The sequence below is a fragment of the Dryas octopetala genome, chromosome 8, assembly GCF_963921425.1.
Source record: "Dryas octopetala chromosome 8, drDryOcto1.1, whole genome shotgun sequence".
NCBI classification, from domain to species: Eukaryota; Viridiplantae; Streptophyta; class Magnoliopsida; order Rosales; family Rosaceae; genus Dryas; species Dryas octopetala.
This window is the reverse complement of record NC_141373.1, coordinates 6,327,247-6,353,691: the sequence shown is the minus strand read 5'-3', so window position 1 is coordinate 6,353,691 and position 26,445 is coordinate 6,327,247. Positions and strand designations below refer to the sequence as shown.

At 34.9% G+C, this 26,445-nt stretch overlaps 5 protein-coding genes and 2 pseudogenes across 5 annotated transcripts; 2 read left to right on the top strand and 5 right to left on the bottom strand.

Moving 5' to 3' along the window:
• Positions 1-960: 960 nt before the first annotated feature.
• On the bottom strand, positions 961-4,607 carry LOC147276555 (serine carboxypeptidase-like 18). The gene is made up of 14 exons (XM_086252974.1): positions 4,495-4,607; positions 4,250-4,395; positions 3,822-3,895; positions 3,572-3,694; positions 3,364-3,466; positions 3,032-3,069; positions 2,844-2,945; positions 2,539-2,625; positions 2,285-2,440; positions 2,109-2,180; positions 1,913-2,034; positions 1,332-1,445; positions 1,155-1,209; positions 961-1,044 (listed from the first exon to the last, which is right to left on the bottom strand). The coding sequence occupies exons 1-14, from the start codon at positions 4,605-4,607 to the stop codon at positions 961-963; spliced, it is 1,389 nt and encodes a 462-aa protein (XP_086109100.1).
• Positions 4,608-6,667: 2,060 nt separating this feature from the next.
• LOC147276554 (serine carboxypeptidase-like 18) lies at positions 6,668-10,571 on the bottom strand. The gene is made up of 14 exons (XM_086252973.1): positions 10,420-10,571; positions 10,168-10,304; positions 9,946-10,022; positions 9,692-9,814; positions 9,476-9,578; positions 9,317-9,354; positions 9,122-9,223; positions 8,439-8,525; positions 8,200-8,349; positions 7,735-7,806; positions 7,527-7,645; positions 7,198-7,311; positions 7,046-7,100; positions 6,668-6,751 (listed from the first exon to the last, which is right to left on the bottom strand). The coding sequence occupies exons 1-14, from the start codon at positions 10,569-10,571 to the stop codon at positions 6,668-6,670; spliced, it is 1,413 nt and encodes a 470-aa protein (XP_086109099.1).
• A 2,711-nt stretch (positions 10,572-13,282) lies between these two features.
• LOC147276553 (serine carboxypeptidase-like 17) lies at positions 13,283-17,664 on the bottom strand. The gene is made up of 14 exons (XM_086255528.1): positions 16,907-17,664; positions 16,600-16,736; positions 16,268-16,344; positions 16,020-16,142; positions 15,728-15,830; positions 15,429-15,466; positions 15,086-15,187; positions 14,848-14,934; positions 14,452-14,616; positions 14,240-14,311; positions 13,990-14,108; positions 13,779-13,892; positions 13,500-13,554; positions 13,283-13,366 (listed from the first exon to the last, which is right to left on the bottom strand). Exons 1-14 carry the CDS (start codon positions 17,032-17,034, stop codon positions 13,283-13,285), a joined length of 1,404 nt encoding a protein of 467 aa, XP_086111654.1. The 5' UTR covers positions 17,035-17,664.
• A 223-nt stretch (positions 17,665-17,887) lies between these two features.
• Positions 17,888-18,659, bottom strand: LOC147276552 (uncharacterized). The gene has a single exon (XM_086254286.1). The coding sequence runs from the start codon at positions 18,566-18,568 to the stop codon at positions 18,080-18,082; it is 489 nt and encodes a 162-aa protein (XP_086110412.1). The 5' UTR covers positions 18,569-18,659; the 3' UTR covers positions 17,888-18,079.
• A 1,221-nt stretch (positions 18,660-19,880) lies between these two features.
• LOC147276551 (F-box/FBD/LRR-repeat protein At1g13570-like) lies at positions 19,881-21,562 on the top strand (annotated as a pseudogene).
• Positions 21,563-21,664: 102 nt separating this feature from the next.
• Positions 21,665-22,363, bottom strand: LOC147276550 (uncharacterized). Its single transcript, XM_086255278.1, has one exon. It carries the CDS (start codon positions 22,268-22,270, stop codon positions 21,749-21,751), a length of 522 nt encoding a protein of 173 aa, XP_086111404.1. The 5' UTR covers positions 22,271-22,363; the 3' UTR covers positions 21,665-21,748.
• Positions 22,364-23,860: 1,497 nt separating this feature from the next.
• Positions 23,861-25,321, top strand: LOC147276549 (F-box/FBD/LRR-repeat protein At1g13570-like; annotated as a pseudogene).
• The last annotated feature ends 1,124 nt before the right edge of the window (positions 25,322-26,445 follow it).

Genomic DNA, 26,445 nt, shown 5'->3' with positions numbered 1-26,445 from the left:
TTGGTTTTAGGATGAGCAAACAGTGATCGATCGAGAATGGACTCAAATTCAGATATATACGTAAATAGTAGGCAATACATATTTGAGATGATCGATCACATTTTCAATTATTGAGTTAGCCATAAATAAAATTATATATTACCCTACCCGGCTACCCCACCCTTCCCTTCTGGCCTTGCAGACTTCAGACTTGTACAGGGTACAGAATTATAGACAGATGATATTATTGTTTATTATTGGGTTAATTATTTGAGATAAGTATTAGATCAGTAGCTATAAGACAAACATAGCATTTCTTTTTTAATAATAAAGGAGTTCAATTAATATTTAGTAAGTCATGTTTCATACAATCGATCTATACCCAGATTGAGCAGAAACCATCTCCAGTGGCTTTCAGGCATCCACAAGTTCCTCTTTTATACCACATTAGCTAATCATATGTGGTAGTTGATGTGTAGTTATTACATCGATTTTTATTGACACCAGTTATTAATGTGATCAGAAAATTTAGTCATTCTAATCCCCCTAGCATTACTCTAAAATTTTTAGACGGATGAAAAATAATAACTTATGGCCTAAGGTTAGCTGCTTCTTCCTTCAACATTTAGCTTTGATGGAAAGCGTAATCTGGCTGAAATGTAATTAGCGCTTTAGTGAAAAACGGTTCAAATTATAAGGATTGAAATTACATATAACATTGAATTTAAATTTGCAGAACTCTGAACTCTGTTGTTCCAATTCATATTGGAAAACAACAGAACAAAAAGAAAGTACTTGAATCCTAATTTACATGTAACATTGTATTTCACTGAATGGTTTTTACCAAGTGTACTTCTAAACATAGCATGACATTATTATCACAGTACACAAAATTTATAATGCTCTGACTACATTAATGAAACACAAGAGGAGCAAAAAGTTGAGATCACCCAGAAGATTCCAAGTGATGACAACAATGAATTAGATAGGGTAACGAGCAAAAAATCTGTCAACCATGGCAAGGGTTTCCTTGTGCTTGTACTCTGGAGCAGTGTGACCTGCACCCTGTATAAACCAAAACCATAATATAATCTTAATACTTTGGTATTTATTTCTGTAATTTATGACATTAATGATGCAACTGGGGGGGGGGGGGGGGGGGGGGGTTTTCTTGCCTTTACAGTCACGTAAGTCAACCGGTATTCATCATTCATGAACTTCACTTGGTATCTGCAGAGAATTGAAAGTATGAAGCAATTGAAAATTTTCATGTGCAAAATATCATTATAAAGTTATGATAATATACAGTCCGTCTCTTATGAGGATGTCTGCGTATGTATTCTAAAACTCACCCTGCAACTTGACCGTCAACATACCACGGTCTCCATTCATCAAAAACAGGCACACCAAGAGATTTGATCCATGTCAATGTGGCAATGTATGGAACTGATATGTCATGATCACCACTGCAAGGCAAAACTCTTGGTAATCAGCACCAAAGATAAGACCAATATGATATGCTAAACAGATCACAATTTTCTGACTACATTATCTGACCACATGTGATAGTTGATGTGTAGTTATTACATCAATTATTGTGGTTAACGGTTAATTAATGCAATATCAATTAATGTGGTCAGAAAATATAGTCATTCTAGCATAAAGTGTTTTAGACATGCATGTTTTCCGTCCAATTTGCAGACTGCAGTAAATTGGCTCCTTCATTCCAGGCTTCCAGCAACAATAATGGATTGGACTAATTGGCTATTTTTGTGGGATACGAAATGATAACTTATGGCCTAAGGTAGGTTGCTTCTTCCTTTAACATTTATTAGAATGATCTATAAACTTTTAAGCTTCTGTTTTTTGTTCTTCTTGATTAATCAGAGGTGATATATGGCATGCTGAAAGTTGTATGTGCAAGGAAAATCACCTGTATATCAGAGCTCGGAGCCCGGTCTCTGTGAGATTTTTCTGATATGCAACAGAGCTTGTGACTTCTTCTGTGTAGTATGAGAAAGTTTTAGGACACCTCTTCCAAGTCTCTACAGTTCCCTGAAACATCAAGCATATTAGTAACATTATCAGCTTGCTGCTGATATTATTTGGTTAATTTGCAATATACATACCTCTCGAACATTAAGAGCACTCCGAACTGTATCATCATTCAACCACTTGTATGCAAGCACATAAGAAAAGCCCTGAGGAGGAAATAACACAAACTTATATTAGAACATCCATATCATGTAGCTGAATCCAAAAACAAGTAATGTGAGAGGAACATATATAGGTATGATGTGATCACCCTGCACTGCAATCCAGGTAAAGCAGTCTCAGAAAGGAGGTAATCCATGGTGCTTGATTCGCGAACTCGAAGATCCCACTCCAACTCTTTTGTTTTGCCAGAGGCAAAAGCACATTGAGGTTCCAATATTTGTGCAAGATTAATTTGTAGAAGGCACTGCAAAAATGGGATGAACTTTCAGATTCAGACTCAATGATATTAGTGACAGTATTATCATCAAAATCAAACAAAAAGTAGTGATCTTAAAATCTGACCTGTTTAATTGATTGAATAGCAGTAACACAAAGTGTATTGCTAATTTCCACATTGACATAGTCCCCATTGCAATTCAATTTGGCTGCCTGCAATAAAGAGCATAAAAGAAAGTAATACTGTCAAATTGGTCCTGGCATTGGCTGCTTAGTGCATTAGATTAATTTTTTGGGGTCACTTAGTGATTGTAATAAGCCTTGCAGTCAATTTGGAGCAACAAGCTTATCATCATTATGATCATTATGGATATACAACAACAGAACACACAGAGTGAAAAAGTTCAAATGAGCACTGCTCTTGAATTCACCTCATAGTATTCATCTGATATGAGTGACACCCGGTGAACATATGGGATTCTTGAATTTACATCAATAAAAGAATCTGTCACTGGATTTCCAAGCAAGTATCCCTGTTTCAAACTAAATCATGTTATATATTGCCAAAGAAACAAATTGGGAGAAGTTAAATGGGTTTTATATTTAGGTGATGTATTACTTGGAGTTCCATTTTCGGCTTTAGTCCTGCTTCCAAACCTACAATGCAATGATCAAGGCTTCCAAGTTAGAAATAGTGAAATTCTACACTCCTAATCCTATCTCTTTTAAAACAAAATTAACATTTCAATTACAAGTAAACTGTTGCTCCCCTAAAAGATTCTTATGTACACACAAAGCACTGCACCGGACTCTTACAACAATGCTTGTGCGAGCCACTATTTATATTTTGTGTGAATCTCACATTTTTTTTTTCGTTAGAATCCAGCTAAATGCGCCGGGCACAAAAAAAAAAAAAAAAAAAAAAAACTCCCTCCTGAAAAGGGAAATTACCTTCTAGTATATTCTGCAAAAGAATAGGAACTATAATGCCTGAATAGGAGTCACCACCAATGTACAGTTGGTTTCCCAGAAATTGTGGGTGTTTAATCAACCACTGCATCACATCTCATATTAATGAATAAGAGAAATTACAAAGCTTCAACAAATCTAAAAAAAAAAACAAATAGATTTGTTTGCAAACCCTTTTATCTCCACTGACCTTCCTTAGGAAATTATAACTCTGTGCAGCTGATTTTGTGTCCGAGGAATAGTAGCCGTCTGAGGTTGTGGAGTAGGAAAATCCAGCACCAACAGGTGCATCTATAAAGATTATGTTGGCCACCTATATGATTAATGATTATAATGGGTTTCAGTCAATAAGACTAGACAAATTTTATAACATCAATTCAATTGAACATCATGTCCTTATTTTTCATTTTTCGTGATAGTTGGTTTTGAGAATTTTGTACCTTTGTCCATGAATATGGATTCAATATTATGGAAGGGATGCTTCCATTGTAAGCTAGATCAAAACTAAATGGACCTGCACAAAGTAAAAGGAAATAAAAAAGAGAAATATCATCAAATTTTTGTGTGTATTTTAGAGGAAAATTGATCATGAATTACACAAAATGAAACATCACTCTTGGGTCAATTGATCAAATTTTTGGGTGTGAATAGAAAACCGTTCATAAGAATATGGCCAACAAAGGTCATGACTCATGCGAATATAAAAAGCCCAATTATAGGTTGGCTTTCTCATCAGGCCGAAACTTCAAAGCCCAATACCAATTTCATAAGCCCAATTATATATAGCTGGGAAAATTCTACAGCCAAAAACTGTTTTGGGTCCTTGGATCCAAGACCCCACAAGAAGAGAGAAGAAGAATAGTATTACCAATTTCATAAGCAAGTGCAGAAAATCCAGAACAACCAGGGCCTCCAGCAAGCCAAAGCACAAGAGGATCTTCAACTGGGCTTCTCTCTGACTCAATGAAATAGTAAAACAGCTGAACCTCTTCCATATCACCCACCCCAATATAACTGCATGAGTACAAATCAAAACCCCAACAATTTTCACTCTCAGTAAATGCACATACTAATTACTGGTGCATAGAAAAGTGAACCAAAAATTAAGCTCACCCAGTTTCAAGTTTAAAGGGAAGCTTTCCAGAGTAGCCAGGTACAGATTCAATGATTGACTGACAAGTGGCAATGCCTGAGAATGACAATAAGAGAAGTACACTCAAACACATCCTGCTGGTTTTGCAGCCTGAAATGCACATACTTGCTGTTTGCCTTTGCCTTGCTCTGGCTCTAGTCTGTGCTGCCATACTTTGCTCCAAACTGCACCACAAACCCAACTAAGAACAAGATTGAAGAGTGCAGTCTATGTGTTTTCTGTATTCTCTTAGATTTTTAAAGAAAGCAGAATTTATGTGATATACTAATTGGGCACGTGGAGAGTAAGTTATTGATATTAGATGCAGGGTTAAAATATAACTCACCCTCAATTCTGGTCAACCTCTTACACTTAGCACTTAGTACTGAACTTTTTTTTTGTCTGAACTTAGTACTGAACTTTCAAAGCAGCACTTGAAGCTATCAAAATTGGTTCTTGATTTGAAAATACCCAACAAACATTCTCTTATATAAACAAGAGAAGGAGATCACATGTGCATTCATATCTAATTTGGACCTTCTTTTGTTTTTATTTTCCAGAGAAAAATATGGGTAAAGTAGTCAACATGCAAAGCACTTTTTATATTAATATACCATTTGGTATAAGCACTATATTATATTATACCACATTATGCCTCACCAATGGTGCAATTAATGTGCGTGACAAACTGCAGGCTTAATTAGCTATAGCCAACCTTCAAAGTTCAAAGGGTGGAGCTTTGGACATGGGTGGTTAATTCTGTACCATGCCTTCTCTTGAAGATGTTCTGGTCTAGCTAGCTCATGGTGGGTGACCGAATTTAGAAATGTGTTTTTTTTATATACTAAACTAATTTTTTTGGTATGTGTAAGGGACTCAGGGTTCTCAAATCTCGATTGCATCTATGGCAGCAGAAAGTCATTACTTCCCAGCAATAGTGTGGTAGAGACAGAAGCCTCTGGAGACTTACTAGTATGGGCCTTTACCGTTGGTTTCCGCCAGTTAAATTAACAACTCTTATGGCCTTAAAAAAAAAAAAAAACAAAAACAAACAAACCATACTAGTTGATACAATGATAAAAGGTGAGCATGAGATGAACCGTTAACTTGGGCACCCTAGGTCTTACATTAAGAATGCAAAACATTGTAGCTGCAGAACATTAAAGTTTACTTGATGTGTAGTAAAATTATCATAACAAAGAGTTGTTGTTTACACTATTCTAATTGTCAAGAATAGTTTCTCTCAGTCCTCATAATCTTATTTACACAAATTAATTGTCTCATTGTCTTGGTTTGTTCTTGACTTTTAATCTAGATGGTCCATTGGATCTTTATGTATTCTCACACCCTCTTTAGGGGTTAGTCAAACTATAAATATACATTATAGTTTTAAAATTTCTAATTGACCACTTAGAATTTAATCAGTGAACCTATTTGAACTTCTCTTTGCATCCATTTAAAAGTTTATCATTTGTATTTCAAACTTCAATTTTCTTCTTCTTTTTTCAAGAATCGGTCAGGTTTTTACAATAGTGACATTGTAAGAAATCATTCATATTTTCGGATTGTCTGCTTCTAAGGGGAAACTGCCCCAAGGAATAACACATTCACAATACAATCCAGCATTCCAAAATTTTGAAGTACAAAATAGAATCCACATTCTGAATTAATTGTCTCCTTCATCCATCCTATTTTTCTCTTTGATCCGGGAAAGGAACGAAGAAAGTCAAACTCTCACTATGAGTGCAGAGTACGTAAGCACTTATTACTAATCCATTTAAGACTAAAACCTTGGATTTTTTGTTTACTTGCATTGCTTGTAGTATATATATGCCACTAATTAATGACCAAATTGTTGCATTTAGGCCTTTTGCCAACATGTCAAACCTGGCATGATCAAAACTTGTTACAGAGCTTTTGAGAGAACTTCAAACTATAATTTTTCAGTCATTATCAAAACTTGAATTACAATGAACTATACAAGCACCCTTGCTCCTTTATTTGAAATTAATTAAATACCATCAGTCTTTACCAGTTGGTTCACATTCATATGATCATATTGGTGACTGCTTAATTACTAAAAATATATAACACATGAGAGAAAATTGTTGAAAGGTAGAAACCATCCACGAAGCTTGATGCTCTGCATGTTGACTAAAGTGGATAGTAATTGATGAACCTATCAAACATGTTATAGCATTCCCTACGCTTGTATTCTTGAGGTGAGTGTCCTCCTCCCTGTACAAATCAAAAGAACTAGTTAATATTTAATTATGAGAAAATCCAAATTCTATATTCATACCCCCCATTATATTCAAATTTTAGTTACAAAGAAGTACTTTGTTAATACAAAGAGACATGTTCATCATATATAAAAGTAGATTCCACATAATGTTTTGTGATTGTTGGCCGCATTACACCGGACATGTGGAATAATTTTGATGTGGATATGATGAGAGAAGGGAGTGGCACTTCCAAAAATTTGTGCTCACAAAAATTAAAATCGTCTGTTTAATAGTAGAAGTCACACACCTTTACTGTTGCATATGTCAAACGGTAACCATTATCTGAATACTTAATTGTGTATCTGCAAAACACAAACAACAGCAATTTATAAGTTCCGAGCTAGAAAATGGCTGAATATATAATTGCAAACAAAACTACCAAAAAAAAAAAAAACTCACCCAGCAATTTGACCATCAACCAGCCATGGTCGCCAATCATTAACAATATCCAAACCTAATGCTTTTATCCACTCTTCCGTTCCAGTGTTTGGGATTATTAGGTCATGATCACCACTACAACAAAACAAGTAATTTATTGTTGAGAGTATATTTTACATCGAGAATGTAAAGCTTTGCGTTATAATATATAATGTCATTTTCCACTCATATCCAATTAATTTTGGGTCGGATACTCTAACTTTTCATATGTATTACTTAAGAAAAATCGTGAGTACGTTAACATTTTTATTTATTTAAAGAATGCTTGGAAAGTATAAGTTATTAATTACTTGTATACTAGAACTTGTAATCCCTTGGTACTGAGGTTTTTATGATATTCAAGGACACTTGACACATCCGATTTGAATAACAAGCTCTTGTTGCATCTCTTCCAATCCATTACTGTGTCCTGCTCATCAGGCATCACAAAAGTTTATCAGAAACACAGAAATTAAGGACATGTTGTATATCCGTACTCAATTTACAAGTGTCATGTACCTCTCTGATATTAAGTGCCTTTCTAACATCTCCATCATTTGCCCACACATAAGATAGTGCATAGTTGAAGTTCTGCAAAGGATGTATAAATGGATTTTGTAATGAAAAATAAGATTAGAACAAGTTTTAGGTCCAAATTAAACCAACAAATAAAGGGAAAGAAAGAAGGTTTCTTCAAAAAATAGGCAACATTTTTTTATTTATTTAGAAAACTGATGATTTGGACTTTGTCATAATGTCAAGGTCATGCCATAATCAAGAGATGTGGGTGGATATGAGGATATGAGATCTCGAACCACATCTCAACTGACATATCAAAGCCATCTTGATCGTTTTAGGTCTAAAATAGGTTTCTTTTTTATAATTTTAGAGATATGGTATAGTTTTCTGATAAACATATGTAAACGGGTTATTTTATAAGGAAACCAAGAAAGAATAGCAAATCAAGATAGAGGGAAGATTTACATGGCAGAATTCAGCACTTTCGACAGGTGACTGGAGGAAGTCTTCGGGGTTTTCTTGTAAAGATCTGCGACCTGATTCTCCATCTTGTTGTGGTGAAGCCCAGGTGCATTTTGGCTCTAGAATATGATTTTTGTTTATTTCTTTAACTTGCTGCAAGTTCATGAAATTGCTCATCTTAGTGTTGACTGTTGAGTTTCCACAGGTGATGTGTGAAAAATAGAATATTGAATGTTCCTCACCTTTGCAATCAATTTAAGATCCTCATAACATTCTGGTTGTGTTGTGTCTACACCACCATAAGTCCCATTACAGCTTTCTTTAGCTGCCTGCAAAAGCATACAACACCACCATCAACACAATTTACCCAGCATTCTAGTGTCGGTCACACAAGTGTGGATGACTGATAATTGCTGATTGAAGTGGATCTCACAAAGAATGTTCTCCAAACCGACATGTCAAAAATAAAAAAAGAGTATGATTACCCTTTATCAAGATATATATGGCTTTTATGAAGCATGCTAGTGTTTATTAGTCACACATGTATGAATGGACTCACAACCGTTGATTAAACCGGGTTCACACGAATGTTTCCCAAACACAAGCATCAAAAAATAAAGGAGTGTATTTACTCTTTATTTATCTAGGGTCAACTGTGCCACATTTTGCAATTAGAGGGAATAGAATAGGCAATGCATTGTGGTAAAACAGGGTACTCTGTTCTTCACCCAAAAAAAAAAAAAAATGGAAAAAGAAACAGAGTACTCTGTTCTGGACAAATGAGGACTTTATTTTTGGTGGTAAACCTTGCAATAGTCAAAAATTTGGTATCACATGATTCACATGGAAGAAGCCAACATTTTCTTAACATTGAAAATTTTCCAAGCACATTCTTAAGTAGAAACTGGAATGAGAATTCAATCACCTCAAAAAGTTCATCTGATACAAGCCCCATTCGGTGAGCATAAGTTATTTTCGAATTCTCATTGAAAGTTGAATCTGTACGTGGGCATCCTAGAATGTAACCCTGAAATCATCTCAAACAACAAGTCTCAAAATCTAACTTAATAAAAACAAAAGAAGAAACAACATATTCGGATTCTAATATAAGATCATGTACCTTGAGATTGAGGCGTGGCGTTACTCCAGCATCATTTTCTGAAACATATTAGTGAATTAATTAAACCCAAGTTTTGTGAGCCATTTTCAAAATTTTACAACAATGCACAATGCTTGATTGATTTAAGTTGATCTAACTATTGCTTAGTCAAGTAGTTACCATCGATTATGTGCTTAACAACAATGGTGCCGGATATGCCCGAATAGGAATCAGCCCCAATGAATAACTGAACCTTGAGGAATTGTGGGTGCTCTTCCAACCACTGCATTACAGCAGAAAGATCTAAGACAAAGTTTTGCATTGGTGGTTACAACTTTAAACTTGTTTAAAATCGAATTTATTCATGTTGTTTTTGTGTACGAGTTAATCATATACCTTCCTCACAAATCCATTAACCTGAGCTCCTGATAATGTATCTGAGGTAGCATACTCCTCTGCACTAGTTGCATAGGAGAAACCAGTGCCAACAGGTGCATCCACAAACAATATGCTTGCAGTCTTTGAGAATTGTCACAAAAAATCAAATTAATTAAAAACCATAGTCTTAATTAATTAATGGACCATATATGCTGAAGAATCACACACAAAACCAAATAAAAATACAAGGAATTAATGTGGGAAATACCAACCTTTGTCCATGAGTATGGGTAGTAATATGTTGGTGGTGTACCTCCTTCATAAGCTGTGATATTGAAAGCCAAAGGACCTATACAAAGTATGAACTAGGAGTCATATTTTTTATTTTTTATTTTTTCAGCACACTGCTATACATATGTGCATTTGGGTCATAAGGGATCCATAAAGATTGTGCAAAATAATTTGAGGAGAAGATTGAAGGAAATTAAGGGTACCAATTTCAAAAATGAGACCATTGAAAGCAGAACAACCAGGGCCTCCACTGTACCACAGCATCAAAGGGTCTTCCTTGGGGTTCCCTTCTGACTCAATGAAGTAGTAAAACATCTCTGATTTACCAACAGTCACATACCTTACAACAACAAAAATTGTAATGAACAAAACAGGAATTAGCTAAATGCTTGCAACCCAAGAAATTAAATCTTATTAATAAATAAAAAAAACACACACACACACATTACACATACCCAGTGTGAAGTTTGAAAGGAAGTTCACCATCAAATCCCGGAACAGACTTGACGATTGTGCCACAAAAGGCTACATTTGCTGCGAAAACCAGTAGAAGAAGCAAATAAAGACAAACCCAATTCCTGTTGTTGTTGCTAGAACCAAATGCCATTGTTAGACAATGAAGAGCTTCTGCTAGCTCCGGCTCGCGAGTCCTGTATGTTTTATATTCCAAGCCCTGCTAGCTACTTAATTTTGGTGCCTATATATCTAAGAAAATACAATGTTTTGGTGACAAAAAAGAAATTGAAGTTAATAGTGGCAGGATAGAATTGCTGTTGTAACAGGACATGGGGTTTGAAATGCGGTTGATAATGAATCTAGGGATGAACAGAGTCAAAAATGGATTAGGTTGCATGCAGATTAGTGGATTTCTAGGTTGCCCACCATTTAAATTATATTGTAATATTCAAATATTTATAGTTGGCTTTGTTGCATTAACTATTTTGTACATATCCACAGTCAATGCCTGTATGCCCTCTCATTTCCTGGTTGTAAAAAATAGAAAAATGGTTTGACTTGCCTCTGTGTTTTCTTTCTGTGTTGGTATCAAGTTATCAACTAATTAACTTGTGCACTTGCTATTCAAAACTCTCATTACAAAAGTTTAGGCGCAACCACATGTCCAAGTGTCCAACTCTGTATGACTTGCCTCTGTGGTATGCATATATGAGTCATTTTAAATGTATACTCTAAGCCTTTACCAAAAAATGTATATGATAAGCTTAGGGTGAAATGGACAATAACAATAACATGGATGTTGCATCCGTTTGCCAGCATAAATGATCCTTAAACAGTCTTTCAATAAATATCCTACATAGTACTTCTAAGTGCTTATGCCTCCACTTAACTATTTTTCTAATACAAATGATGAACCTTAAACACTAAAACCCAACCACAATTTAACCATAAATGCGGAATATCACAGTGGATGTGTTTGTTAGTTATTGACAGTGCATACAAATGTCATATTGTATTCATCAAGATAAGTGGGTAATAGAGGCTCATCATTTATTTATATCCATGGATGAACACCATTATGATATTTATTAATGTTCCTGTTATCATCCTCGAGGTGTATAATTAAAATAATTAATTTTTCACTGTATGACTGTAGACTGCTGTTCTTTAATTAATTTATCTACCATTCTTCTTCCTTCCTAACTCTAGCTCTCCACCAAAGAAAGAAAGAAAGAGAGATGAGATTAATTTTATATAACAAATAGGCATAAATTCAATTTAGGCACATAACTATATAAGCTATTTCAACGGAGTCCATGAACTTTAAAATATTTCAAATATACACCTGATCTATTATCTAAATTGAAAAATGAATTTCTGTCTATTGATTCGTTGAGAGATCAGTTAAATGACAGCTTGGCTTTTACAGATCGGGATTACTTGACGACATGGCGCTATCTCAGCAAACATTTCCCGCCGAATGAGCTACACGGGCCCACAATTTAATAATAATAGAGAGAGTGAGAGTTTGTGGGCCCGTGTCAGGGGTTAGGTAGACCCGTGTCGCTCATTTCCCGCCAAATAAGCGACACAGGTCTACCTAACCCCTGACACGGTCCACAAACTCATCATCTCTTTCTCGCTTGTTGAACACAAGTGAGAGATTTATATTCGAATTTGGGGGAAAACGTGATGTTTTTTTTAGACTAAATGGTCAGGAGAGCGTTCGACGAGCGAGAAGGAGGTGATGGGTGTGTGGGTCGGTGTCAAGTGGACATGTGTTGCTCATTTGGCGAGAAATGTATGCTGAGTTGGTGCCACATCGCCAATTAATTCCCGTTAGAAAAAGCCAAGCTGAGATTTAACTGATCTCTCAATAAATTGATGGACGGAATTTTATTTTTCAATTTACATAATAAATTAGGTGTATATTTGAAATATTTGAAAATTCGTGAACCCCGTTGAAATAGCATATATAGTTATGTGTCTAAATTAAATTTATGCCTAACAAATATTAAGCACATCACATGAGTCACGAATTTATGACACAAAAATAATAGTAATAATAATCAATGGTTGTCGTGCTACACTCTACTGTATCAGTGGCACTTTTTTATTCTCTATGCGGCGACCCTACGGTCCCTACCCGGCCACATGAGCACGTTTGAATTGTGCTCTTGAGAACAAATTAATTTATTTCAAGATCCAGTCCAAACTATTAATTAATTAATGTTCCTTTTCTGTTTAATTATGGGAAGGCATTTACATTGTTTTTTCTAAGTTCGTTTGTATGATTTTAAAACAAGTGTTTCTAATGATGGTCCTTTCAGGTCAATGTGAGAAATTAAAAAATAAGTATATATAAAAGATTATCTCATTTTTTAAGATTATCCTTGAAAATGAATAATAAAATAGAAAATTGTTCAAATGACTAAACCATACAGAGAAACACAATCTTTTCAATTTAAGTGTTTAGCTACAGCCTACCTATGACATTAATATTTTAATTGGTTAAATAACATTTTTATTTGACATGTGTAGCTATGGTTAGCTGTAGTGTAATATTGTTGCATTTCAACTGAAGAAGGATCCTTGATATATCATATCTGAATCAAGAATTCAAGATATTTATTATTTTTGTCTCAAGTTGTTCTATGATTTACCATGATGTATGTAGTACTAGTACAATAAACAACATAATTCTCATTTCAAATTGGCTAATTGCCATCGGATCCATTCCATATTTCCATCCAAATAGAATGCAAGAGTAATACAAGTGGGCGGAGAGACTTGAAGTTGCATAATTTTATCAAAATTTCCCTCCAAATTTTGAAATTACAATTTATATATAAGAAGAAAAATCTAGAGAGGATAGTAATGGATCCACCTATGGAACATGTCATAACACTCCTTGCGTTTGTACTCTTGTGGTGAGTGACCAGCACCCTGCACAAAATTAACCAAATTAATATGATAATTTACCTTAATTGAATATAAATAAAAAAAGACAATTTACCAAAAAAAAAAAAAAAAAAAAAGGAAAAAGGAGAAAGAAGCTGAAGCCAAATGTTTTTCTTGCCTTAACAGTTGCATATGTCAAGCGATATCCATTATTCGTATACTTCCTTGTGTACCTAAACAACACATGTGACAGCATTAATATATTGTTGCAAAAATTTCAAGGTGTGAGGGTCTTATACGTTTTCTCTCACAATTAACCATCACGTAGATTATTCTCTGAAGTGTGTATACACCCTTTATTTTAGACTTTATTAATTTATGAAATTTTTCGGTCGAAAAATTTGAATTTAATAAAATGCAAAATTATGAAAGTTCATGATGATATGGTTAAACTCACCCTGCAACTTGACCATCCACAAACCATGGACGCCAATCGGTGTCAACTGTGAGGTCTAGTGAGGTTATCCATTGTTCTAGACCAATATGTGGTATAACCATGTCATGGTCACCACTTCGAGGAAAAAAACAAAAACAGGTATCGATCAGAAAACTTATATATAATGATTTGGACCTAACATTCAAATCTAAAAGCAAATTAAGAAAATCACCTGAAAACCAGTACTTGCAAGCCTGTGCTGGTTAGATTCTGATGATAGGTGACAGCATCATCTGTGTCTACAGTGTATGCGAGAGTAACATTGCATCTAAAAAATTCTTTAACCATTCCCTGTTGCATAAAAAAAAAAATTAGAAAACATATTAGTATTGACTCAAATTTAAATAAGTAAAACACTATAATATTATTTGGTGAACATATTTAATTAGTGTAGTCCTTGTAAGTAAGTTAAGTAACTATACCTGTCGAACATTAAGAGCATCTTGGACGCTTTTATAATTTGTCCATACATCTGAAAGCAAATAATCGAAATTCTGCCCCGAAAATAAAGAGGATGAAATTAGTAACCATATATACCATAGACTTTGAATTGGTAGACAAGAACAAAAGTCATTTAAATTATTTTTACTTTAATTTTCAAACACATAGAGGCTACATGAGCAGAGAAAATTACATGGCACCAAAAGTCATTTAAATTTCCCGGTGACGATGGTAGGTGCAGTAAACTCCTTGGGTTCTCTCTCAGAGATCTTCTGGCGGCCATTTGTTCCTTTTCTTTTGGGGACAAGAAAGCACAATTGGGTTCCAAAATATTCTGGCGACTTATTTGTTCAACACACTGCACATTAATGAAATTGGTAACTACTTACTAGTACCCATCCTAGCCCAAAATAAATAAGTATTTTATTTGTAAAAAATAAATAAAATCCTGAATGAACGTATATATTTAGATAAATAAAAAATTGTCATATTATATGGGAACAAAATTTAGTGAACAAACTTGGTAAGTGTCTAAGTACTCAAGTATTGAGACAACAATGTCGATGATGATGATGATGATTTATTAAACCTGGGTTATAGCGCTGAGATCTTCTGTGCAGTCTGCATTGCTTGCATCTACACTGAAATAATTCCCACTGCAACTGTTTTTGGCTGCCTGAACAATAATTAATAGTAACATATATGTGTTATTCCATGTATGACGACCAAGTAGTATATAAACTATGCAGTGAAATCATACTGGTTTATATAAAAATATAAATAAATTCAATGAGCTAGTGCTTCAGTAATGTCAATCATTTATGTACCTCGTACATTTGGTCTGATATTAGAGCCATCCGATGAGCAAATTTTATTTTGGTATTTGATTCAATTTCTGTATTTGTATGCGGACATCCAAGTGTGAAACCCTGAGATGATATAAAAAATAGTAAATTATAAAACTTAATTTGATACAAGGAGAAATTTATAAAAGAATAAAAAAAGGTACTATCAAAGTTGGAGAAATATTCTTTGATCAAACACTTTGAACTTAAATAGAATATTTTGGCCAAAAAAAAAAAAAGAACTTAAATAGAATATTAGTGTGACAACATAAAATAATGTGACAATTCAGAACATAAACCATAAAAATTTGGATTGTGTACGTACTTTGAGGTTCACATGTGGCACGATTCCAGCTTCATTGCCTGCAAACCAATACTTGAGAAATAGTCACCCACTACTAGAGCTTCTTGAGTAATAGTTGAAAGTAGTAATACAATTGAACAAGAATAAAACTAGGGTGTATTTGAACAGTTTTAGTTTTAATTAACTGTATGAGGTTCACTGTATGAGTCTCACTTCTATTAGAAAAATAATCTATCACATGGTCAATTAGGACAATCAAAATAATAATAATAATAATCATAATCATAATCGTTGAATAAAGATAATTTAATTAGGCTTACCGTCAATTATATCTTGAGCGAGGATGGGAGTAATGATTCCTGCATATGAATCGCTACCAAGATAGACCGGGTTTGTAGTAAAATCTGGGTGTTCTCCCAACCACTACATCACATAAAATTCAATTAAGTACAATTTATTAATATAGAAATAATTGAACTTTAGCAGTATATATATAATGGATTTGGATTTTCTGTTATTTATTGTCTGCATAAAAAATAAATTTTTTTTGGTAAGAATAAAAAATAAATAAATAATTAATCATATTAAATTCTTTTGCACGTATACACTTACATTTCTCAAAAATTTGTAGACCTGTTTTGCTGCTAATGTGTCTGTTGTGGTCCAAGCCTCTGTATTATTAGTGTAGGAGAAACCAGCCCCAACAGGTGCATCCAAAAATATTATATTGGCTGTCTGGATCATCAAAGAAAAAAAAAAAAAGCAAATGATGGTTGGACCAAAGTTGAACCAAGGATTAGACTAAAGTACTAGCTAGTTGGGAATTAAGTCAAGCAAATAAAGATGCTAAATTTGTGTACCTTTGTCCATGAGTTTGGTTCATAAATCAATGTTGGTAAGCCCCCACTGTATTCCGAAATGTTGAATTTCAATGGGCCTAGAGACAAAAAGCAGAACATACCAAAGATTGATTCATAACAAAGATCGAAAGATAATCAACCTATTAATTTGCTTGATCAAAGATTGAACAAGAGTTAAAAGATGCTAGACGGAGTGAGAGACCACATCTCTAATAAAGGTAGAATTTTCTAATAGAGGTATAACTCACTTATACAGGTAAATTCCACTTCAATTAATAGATGTGTGGTACGTGCACAATACTAAAATATGGTACAAATAATTTTGTCTGTACCAATTTGGTAGAAGAATCCGTTTAAGCCAGAACAACCGGGACCTCCATTGAGGTAAAGCAAAACAGGGTCAGTTGCAGGGTTCCCTTGTGACTCCACAAAGTACCAGAAGAATTCGATATCACCCACACTTGTGTACCTGCAGAATGTATACAAAACCCCATGATCACAAACATTGCTGGTTCATTAATTTGTCATAGTGTTGTTATATATGATAAAGTGAATTAATGATCAATGCAACAGTATTAATTGAGTTACAGTGGTGCCAAATATTAATTAATGTAGCTATTGATTAACATTTATACTTACCCAGTTGAAAGTGTGAAGGGCAATTCACCAGGGAAGCCAGGCAGAGTTTTGACATGCCAGTGAGAGAGTGCAGTGCCTGCAGAGAGAAGCAGTAGAAGCAAGCATAGGGAGCTTGGTTTGGAAACCATCTCTAATTTCTTAGAGAATGTTAATGGAGGCCTGCCCTTTTGAGAGCTTCAAATTTGTTTTATGGGGATACTAGTACTACTGCAAGGAGTTGAAAAGACAGTATGCTATTGATTTTTTGGTTTGGGAAATCTTACAGTTGGTATGGTATGGAAAGTTAGGAGACTGATATAGTGACCCAAGTTTAGTCTTGATGAAAGTTAGATGATGCAACTGGTTAATGTGGTCAAATGAGAGAGAGAGGTGTGATTTGCCTAGCAAATTAAATTCATAAATAATTAAGCTTAACAAAAAACGTGGGCGTTGTGCAGTAGACTAAAAAAAGATGAAAACCATTCAATGTAAAGTTTGTAAACCAGGTCAAGAGATTTTTTTAATCAAACTTTATTGCTGAATTTCTCTTTTGTTTTCCAATATACACTGTTGGTGAACTCAGCTTATCCATAGTTATAATTGGACCAACAGTTGGGTGGACCAAACCTTCTACCAGGTTTAGTAAGTGGGCTGGGTTTGGGCCTTGTTTATTGGCTTGTCTCAGTCCTGAGTTTCTTTCTCAATAAATATGTAAGACAATGAATAGAGAACCAAGCCCGTGGATCAACAAAACACTTATTAGGCCCAACAACCTTGGGCCATGGTTGAAACCAATATAGGGTCAGGGCCCATTGCGTCATATGGTGGCTTGTGTAAACATCTGGTCAATGAATCAATTCTACTCTCAAACCTTCTTCTCTAGTTGTCATTCTTTACTTTGAAGCCACTAATAGCGTATACCAGATCAATTTTTAGAGAATTGACTTTCATTTAGGCAATTATCAATCCAAAAAGATAATAATATAGAAATACAAACAGAATAGAAAAGAAATAATGAAGGAAACAAAGAAACAATGGAGTGGATAGAGAAACAAGAATTGGTTCAATCTCTCTCTCTCACACACCGACTCTTTCCTAGGCATACATGTTTTTACGTCCAAATCCATAAATTCAATTTTCAGAACAGTTTCTCTAATCTATTAAAGATGTGATATACATGTAGTACAAATAGTTTTATCGTGATCTTTTATTAACGGCATAACTTCTGCTTCTTGGATACAAATCTGCCTTCACATTCTCATCATCTTCCTTAAAAGAAGAAGCCCTCTCCTCATCGATCCTTCCCATCTTCAACCCAACACTGTAACTCCTCATCCCCATTCCATTCATAGTGGGTTGTCTTACAATTGGTCTTCTATGCATATCTGAAGCTGCTGCCTTGTTATTATTCTCTTTCTCTGCATTACTCCTCTTCGACGACGCCGTTCTGAGAAGCTGCCTCAATTCCTCGTCATCGCCAGAACTCGAAGAATTGACACTAAAGCTCCTTGGCAATGGGACTTGTGCAGCAGTGTAACCACCAACACCACCACCGTAACCCATCTTACCAGCACAATCTTCCAGGCTTCTCATGTAAAAGTTCTTGGCCTTGGTTAAAGTCCTAATGGGTGTACAAATAAAGTATATCAACTTGCTTTGCTTCTTTGCTTTGCTAGTCCTCATTGGTTTTTTTTTTTTTGGCTACTGATTTTATGGGTCTGGTATATGCTAGTCTGGGCTGAAAACAAAGAGAGAAATTGGAAAATGTTGGAAGTGTGAGAGAGCTGATGAGGCAGAGTTGGGGATGTGTATGGGTATTTATAAAGGTGTGGGGGGATTTGGGTTTTGGACTTGTTTCTTGGAAGTAGCCTTAGAATTTAGAAGCAGTCCAATTGGGATGGCAGGCCAAGAGAGAATTGAAAAACATTTAATTGGGACGTGTGGACTATTTCCAAATAGCCAATAGGACATGTGAAGGGTTCAAATATATCTAAATTATTTGTTGTCATGTACAAATGTACAATGGAGTGGACCAAAATCAAAACAATGTGACGAAAACATATAATATAATAGTCAAGGTGAAGTGAAGGTGAAGGTGACCATTTCCAAGTGGGGCCGGGCTGGCCCTTTTTTGTGGTCAACTCAGCTGCGTATTTCAGCAGGTCATACACCTCTAAATTAAAGTTAATTACCAAATCTTTTTTGTTTTTGTTTTTTTACGTATGAAAGTGGCACACTTGACTCATACAAGGAGCCAATATGTTGATAATCAAGAAGTCATAAAATTAAATACATGTTAGGGGCATGAGATCCAAGTCATCAAAGTTTATGGACTATCACTGCGATTAAGCCGAATAAAAAAAAGCGTGAATAAGATTGTATGAACTAAAATTAAGACTAAGAAAAAAAAGAATCTTAGAATGAGCTACTAAATAAATATTGAAAGAAACTATTAAATTACAGAAAATTTTAAGACTTGACAGAAAAACTATTAATTAGTGAGTACCATAAGGATTCTAACTTGATTTCATCTTCAATTGGATATAGCTTGTCCAATTCTTCCCTTAAAAGGACTTCACTTTTTGTGTGGTTGTTCTCTCTAATTTTAGTTTAAATTAAGATCTTTCTATTTTGCTCCCAATCTTGCGTGTTGTTGTACAAAGTTTTAGTTTCAACGGCCATTCGTCTCTTGAACCCTTCACATCTAACCCCATTAAAGTCCAATTGAATGTTTAGACAGAGAAGACAGTAAGAAAGAGAAAGAGCAGTAAAAGTTGTTTCATGCCTATTTAGATAAGGATCGATAACTTGACATAAAAGTTGAAACCTAATTGCTATTAATTTACGTTCGTTTTTTGTATTTTGATCCTATTAGATCCTTTCCTTATTACAATTTCAGACTCCTATTCCTATTATGACTCTCTTGCATGTAATTCTATATTTAAGGGTATGACTTATATTTAATGAAGCCTTAACTGTGTATTTGTTGAATATAATGGCTTTTGATCGACATGGACATAATTCACCACGATCCATTTAGTTTTGTTAAGAAATTTAGCTATTACTTTTGAGAGTAGAAATTTGAACTTTGTTTGCTTACAATATACACACTAGGTCACAGTCTATAATCTATATGATCGATCACCACTGGCCATGATATTAGATTAATGATTGTTTTTAATTCCATGAATATCTCAGTATCAAAGAAAACAACCTTTCGGAAAGGGAGATAAAGTCGACGCTGGATAAAATTAGCAACTTACCAAGTAATGTTACACAAAATTTTGTCGCATTTGCCAATTAGGGAGGCAGTAAGGACAAGTGTTTTATCAAGCCAGTGGAGGTACAAATCGGCTATGCTTCTGCATCTTGTGTTTGATGATCAGTGTGTCTCGACTCAACACCATACAACTATATATAGCAAACATTGTTGATCATGTACTCTTAAGCCCCAATGGCCCCATACACATGTTCAAGCTTAGTCATAGAGAGGTTCAAGCCGGTAGTGATATTGATAGATGGATTCTTCATCTATCAAGAAACGCTATCAAAGAGTTGATACTTGAGATTTGATTCATTTAGAGTTATTTAAGTGTTTGCTAAAACCTCTTTCCACATTCAAAGGCTTCAGGAGTTTGAAGAGCCTTAATATTGAGAAGGTTAACTTGGCCCAAGATGTGTTTGACAATCTGATTGATGGCTCTCCTCTGCTTGAGAAATTGATTTTGATAAACAGTAACGGATTCCCCCATCTGAAGATTGATGCACCAAATCTCAAAGCATTTGGAGTTAAAGGTGTTTTTAAGGATTTTAGTCTGGAGAATACCTTAAATCTTTCTGATGTTAACATTGATTTGGATGTCAATGTGGACAAAACCCAGGTTACTGATGACAATTCTAGCTATTTAGTCGATTTTTTTGTTCACCTGCTTGATGTTCGAACCCTCAAAATTCTGAGGCAGTTTTTTAAGGTAAATGATTTTGTGTTTCCATACTTTTATCATTTAAATGACCATGGGAATTTGATCATATTGATTGAGTCTGCTGTTTTTTGGGTTTTCTTTCTGCTCTAGTATTTGGCTGTTGGTGCCCTGCCAGAAAAGCTGCCTAAACCATGTCTACATCTGAATTATCTTTCTATACGAATTAGCTTCGATGTTCACAATGAGATTTTAACTGCTCTCTGCCTTCTTAGAAGCTCCCCTGCTCTAAGAGAACTAAAAATCAAGGTGAGTTCTACTCTATATGACCAAAAAATATATTCTAATGATGCATGCATATTCTTGTGTTGAATTAAAAATTTGAAACCAGCTCTACTCTAAGAAATTGTAGTTTAGAGTTTAGAGTTGTTGTGTTTTGTCATTATGTCTAGATTCTGATGATATAAACCATGTGTAGGCCGAGCAAGATGATCAGGCTGTTGTGGGAGAAGTGAAATCTTGGTTAAATGACAATCAGAATTGCCAATTCACCCACCTGCGACTTGTGAAAAAAACCGGCATCTCTGGTGTGAAAGCAGAACTAGGTTTCATCAAATTTCTGCTTTTAAGTTCACCTGTGCTTGAGAGGATGACTATTAAGCCAGCTTCTGACAATGGTTTTCGGAAACTAGTAAAAAAATTGCTCCGGTGTAGGCGTGCCTCAGTTGATGCAAAGATAATCTACTTGGACCCATGATTCATCAATGTATTTTTGCAGCCAAGTGAGAGGACTACTGTGTTTTTGTTGGGACAAGTTTTGACCATTTTGATCAAAATTTTCAAAAAATATTGATTGGCATTGAAGAAATTAAACATATATAAACAATGGAGTGGATAGAGAGAAGATCAAATTGATTCAATATCTCTCACACCAACTCACTAATTATGCAAATCTACCATTTCTCTTATTAACAGCATAACTTCTGCTTCTTGGATACAAATCCACCTTTCCATTCACATTATCCTCCCTAAACGAACAAGCCTTCTCCTCATCGATCCTTCCCATCTTCAACCCAACACTGTAACTCCTCATCCCCATCCCACTCATAGTACTGCGTTGTTGTCTAACAATGGGTTGTCTGACAATTGGTCTTCTCTGCATATCCAAACCTGCTGCCTTATTATTGTTCTCTTTCTCTGCATTACTCCTCTTCGATGACACGGTTCTGAGAAACTGCCTCCGATCCTCATCATCGCTGGAACTCGAAGAATTGACACTAAAACTCCTGGGCAATGGGACTTGTGCAGCAGTGTAACCACCAACACCACCACCACCATAACCCACCTTTCCAGCACAATCTTCCAAGCTCCTCATGTAAAAATTCCTGGCCTTGTTTAAAGTCCTAACGGGTGTAGAAATAAAGTACATCAACTTGCTTTGCTTCTTTGCTTTGCTAGTCCTCATGGTTTGGTTTTGCTACTGCAACTGATCTTATGGATGTGGTATATATGTAATGGTTTGGGCTGAAAACAATGGATGAAATTGGAAAATGTTGTAAGTGTGAGAGCAGAGGATGAGGCAGAGTTGGTGATGTGTATGGATATATAAAGGTGTTGGGGGATTTGCGTTTTGGACTTGTTTCTTGGAAGTAGCCTTAGAATTTAGAAGCAGTCTAATTGGGATGGCAAGCCAAGAAGAATTGAAGAAAAATAAACTGTGGCGTGTGGACTATATCATAATTCAAATAGCCAATAGGACATGTGAAGGGTTCAAATATATGTAAATTATTTATAGTTATATACGGTAGACTAATAGAGTTGACCAAAATCAATTACAATGTGACGAAAACATATATATAATATAATAATACAAGTTGAAGCCGTGAAGGTGACCCTTCCCAAAGTGAGGGCTTGGGCCCTTTTTGTTGTCAACTCAACTGTTGTGTATTTCAGCACGTCATACAACTCTTATTTAAAGTTAATTAATCTTTTTGTTTCTTGTTTTTTAACCCCTATTACACCATTTTCTTTTGGGAAACAACAAAGTTTAGAGTGGCGCACGTGACTCATAAAATGAGCCAATATGTTGATACTCAAGAAGTCATAAATTATATGTGAGGCATGACAAGTACTGTCATAGATTACTGAACTTTTATCTAACCTAGCCTATCAACCCATTAAATTAGCAATTTTCTTAAATGTGTGATTATAAGTAATCTCGATCAACATCGGTATGAATAGTTTTCGTAGTAAGATATAACATGCATGATAATCACATATAAAATCCAACCAAAACGCCGTACTGTGAGGGACTGTACGTTTTATAAAAACCCTGAAATGAATCAAATGACATTTGGTTTGTTTAACCCATTAAACATTTTATAACAAAAATTGCGATCTATCTAACCCATTAAACTTCGATACGCACTTGTGCAAAACCTGGTGGAGCATCATATATAATCGAAGATTATTAGAGTATTGAGGATTGAGCTTAAATTTGGTCACTTGAGTTATTACTTATTAGAGGATAAGTTTTTTTTTTTTTTTTTTTTTCTTTTAACTGTTTATTTGATGAATTACAATGATTTTGGATCGGCTGGGAGCCTGGGACATGGTTGACCATATCACCATATGAAATTCAGCGCGCTTTCTGTGCTTTCTATGTGATGCAGTGCATATGATCGAGGTCAAGTTCATTGAAGCTTTTGGTGTTTCAAGGAAGTTAATTTCCAATTACACATGTGGTCAAGTTCATGTTTTGCAAACCTCAATAGGTTCATCATGCTGGTAAGGGCTTTTCCTAGGTGGTGCAGGTGAATGGTATTTCATGTTGAGTCTATTTTGTATTAGTAAAAATGAGTGAACTTGTAGGAGTGGGCAGACTTGGAATATGATATTATGATAATGAAATTACAGAGCTTTTGCTCTTCTATTGTTGCTAATTCTCTACCTTATCTCTCCCGCATCACTATGTATCTAGATTAATGATTATTTCTTTTTAATTACTTGAATATCTCAGAATCGAAGAAAATCACCCAAGTCATCCCGTTCGAAAATGGACAAAATTAGCAACTTACCAAATGATGTAATATTGAAAATTTTGTCAAATTTACCTATTAAGGAAGCAGTGAGGACAAGTGTTTTATCAAGCAAGTGGAGGTACAAATCGGCTATGCTTCAACATCTTGTGTTTGATTATGGGTGTGTCTCAACTCTCAACTGAAAACCACACAACCATAGCGAGAATTGTTGATCATGTACTCTTAGGTCACATTGGCCCTATAGACAAGTTCCAGGTTTCTCATCAAGCTCTTCTAGCCACAAGTGATATGGATCAATGGATTCTTCATGTATCAAGAAACTCCATTAAAGAGTTCATACTTGAAATTTCTACAGAGCCTCGCTACAAGCTACCATCTTGTTTGTTTTCTTGCCAACATATGATTCATTTGGAGTTATCGAGATGTTTGCTAAAACCTCCATCCACATTCAAAGGCTTCAGGAGTTTGAAGAGCCTTCATATTCGTAATGTTACCTTGTCCCGAGTTGTGTTTGAAAATCTGATTGCTTGTTGTCCACTGCTTGAGAGATTGATTGTGAAAAACTGTGATGGCTTAAACCATCTCAAGAATGATGCACCAAGTCTACAAAGCTGTTACGTTAGAGGTGTTATTAAGGATGTTAATATTAAGAACTCCTTAAATGTTGCTGATGTTTCCATTTATTTCAACCTCCGTTTTGACCGAAAATGAGTTCCTGGGAGGTCTAGCAATTTGGTCAATTTTCTTGTTCCCCTGCTTCATATTCGAAGGCTCGCAATTTGGGGCTACTTCTTAAAGGTAATGGATTTTGTGGTTCCATAAATACTTTTTATCATTTACATGACCGTGGGAATTTGAGCATATCCATTGAGTCTGCTGTTTTCTTCATCTGTTCTGCTCATCTTAGTATTTGGCTGTTGGTGTCGTGCCGGAAAAGCTGCATAACCATGTCTACATCTGAATTTTCTTTCTATGCGAATAAGCTTTAATAAAATGGCGGAGATTTTAACTGCTCTTTGCCTTCTGAGAAGCTCCCCTGCTCTACAAGAACTAGAAATTCTGGTGAGCTATGCATGCATTCTTCTATTGAATTTAAAATTTCAAACCAACTTTACTCTAAGAAATTGTAGCTTAGAATTTAGAGATGTTTCGTCATAATTTCTATATTCTTATGCAATAGACCTTTGTAGGCGTACCAAGAAAATCAGGCTGCTGTGGGAGAAGTTAACTATGGGTTAAATGACAGCCAAAATTGCTCATTCACCCAACTGCGACTTGTGAAAATAACCGGGATCTCTGGTGTCAAAACTGAACTAGATTTCATCAGATTTCTGCTTTTAAATTCACCTGTGCTTGAGAGGATGACTATTAGGCCTGTTTCTGCCCATGGTTCTTTTGAAGAACTATTAAAAAAATTTCTCCGATTTGGACGTGCCTCAGTGCATTCAGAGATAATGTTCTTGGACCCATGGTGATCATCAACGACTTTTGGCAGCTAGGATAAAAAGGACTTAGTTGCATTGGAGAAATGAATGTGGTTTGGACCATTTAATTTGTACAAGTCTTTATGATGGTATATCTGTTTTTTTGAACATTGTCTCATTGATTCATACTCGCAGTACCCTTTAAATTATATTTGTTTTTATTTGGTCTGTTTAAGTTATATTTGTTTTTTAACACAAGAGAAGAGTACATGTATTATGAGCTTTGTAAATTGGATACATCAGCAACAAGTAAAGGGTCCAACCATGAAGGACCTTCCTCTAGCCAATAGACAGCAGCATCTACAGAAAGGGCATGCCTAGCTAGTCCATGAGTGATGAGGATCATATTTCGAACATAAATACCAACTCAAAGAAAACTCGACACAAGAGTAAAAAATGAGGCACACTTGCCCGTGACTAAAATAGTTGTTGTAATTTTCTTTTAATCATAAAAATTTAAACAAAAATCATCACAAAGCTTGGCTTAAATATCCTAAAATTCCTTGCAATCAAAGAAAAATAATAAAAGAAAATAATAAAAAGAAAAATTACAATAATCCTATTTAAAAGTTTACTCTGGCTAAGGTTTTATTTGTGCATTTTTTGGGCTATTGTCAATGAGGTCCCTATGCTCATCAGACTCCCCTAGTTGAAAAGAATTCGTCTTCAAATTCGAGCCATTGATTAGGCGTCTGCAAACTTAAAATACTGGTTCCAAGAAAATTAATTGAGCAAAAACTATCATCCTCTTGATTCGATCTTCTCCTCAATTTCTTGCACTTGAAAGTTATCATAACAAATCTCACACTCACCTTGTGCACAACAATCATATCTTGAAAGTAGATCTAAATTCAATAAATCTGACTCACCAAAATTATTCAAGTCATTCCGAAAATCTTCACAACTAAAATCTGTGTAATAAATTCAATAAATCTGACAATTTTTGTTTTGTTTGGTTTTTTATTTTTGAATTTTGTAGCTTAATTGCTAAGAAAATGCAGACATAGAGTGAACGAATAAAGTTGACCAAAAAGTGAACAAATAATGTTGACAAAAAAAGAAAAGTGAACACATAATGCATTTTCTTTTTACTTTTTTATTTTGCTTTCTGATCA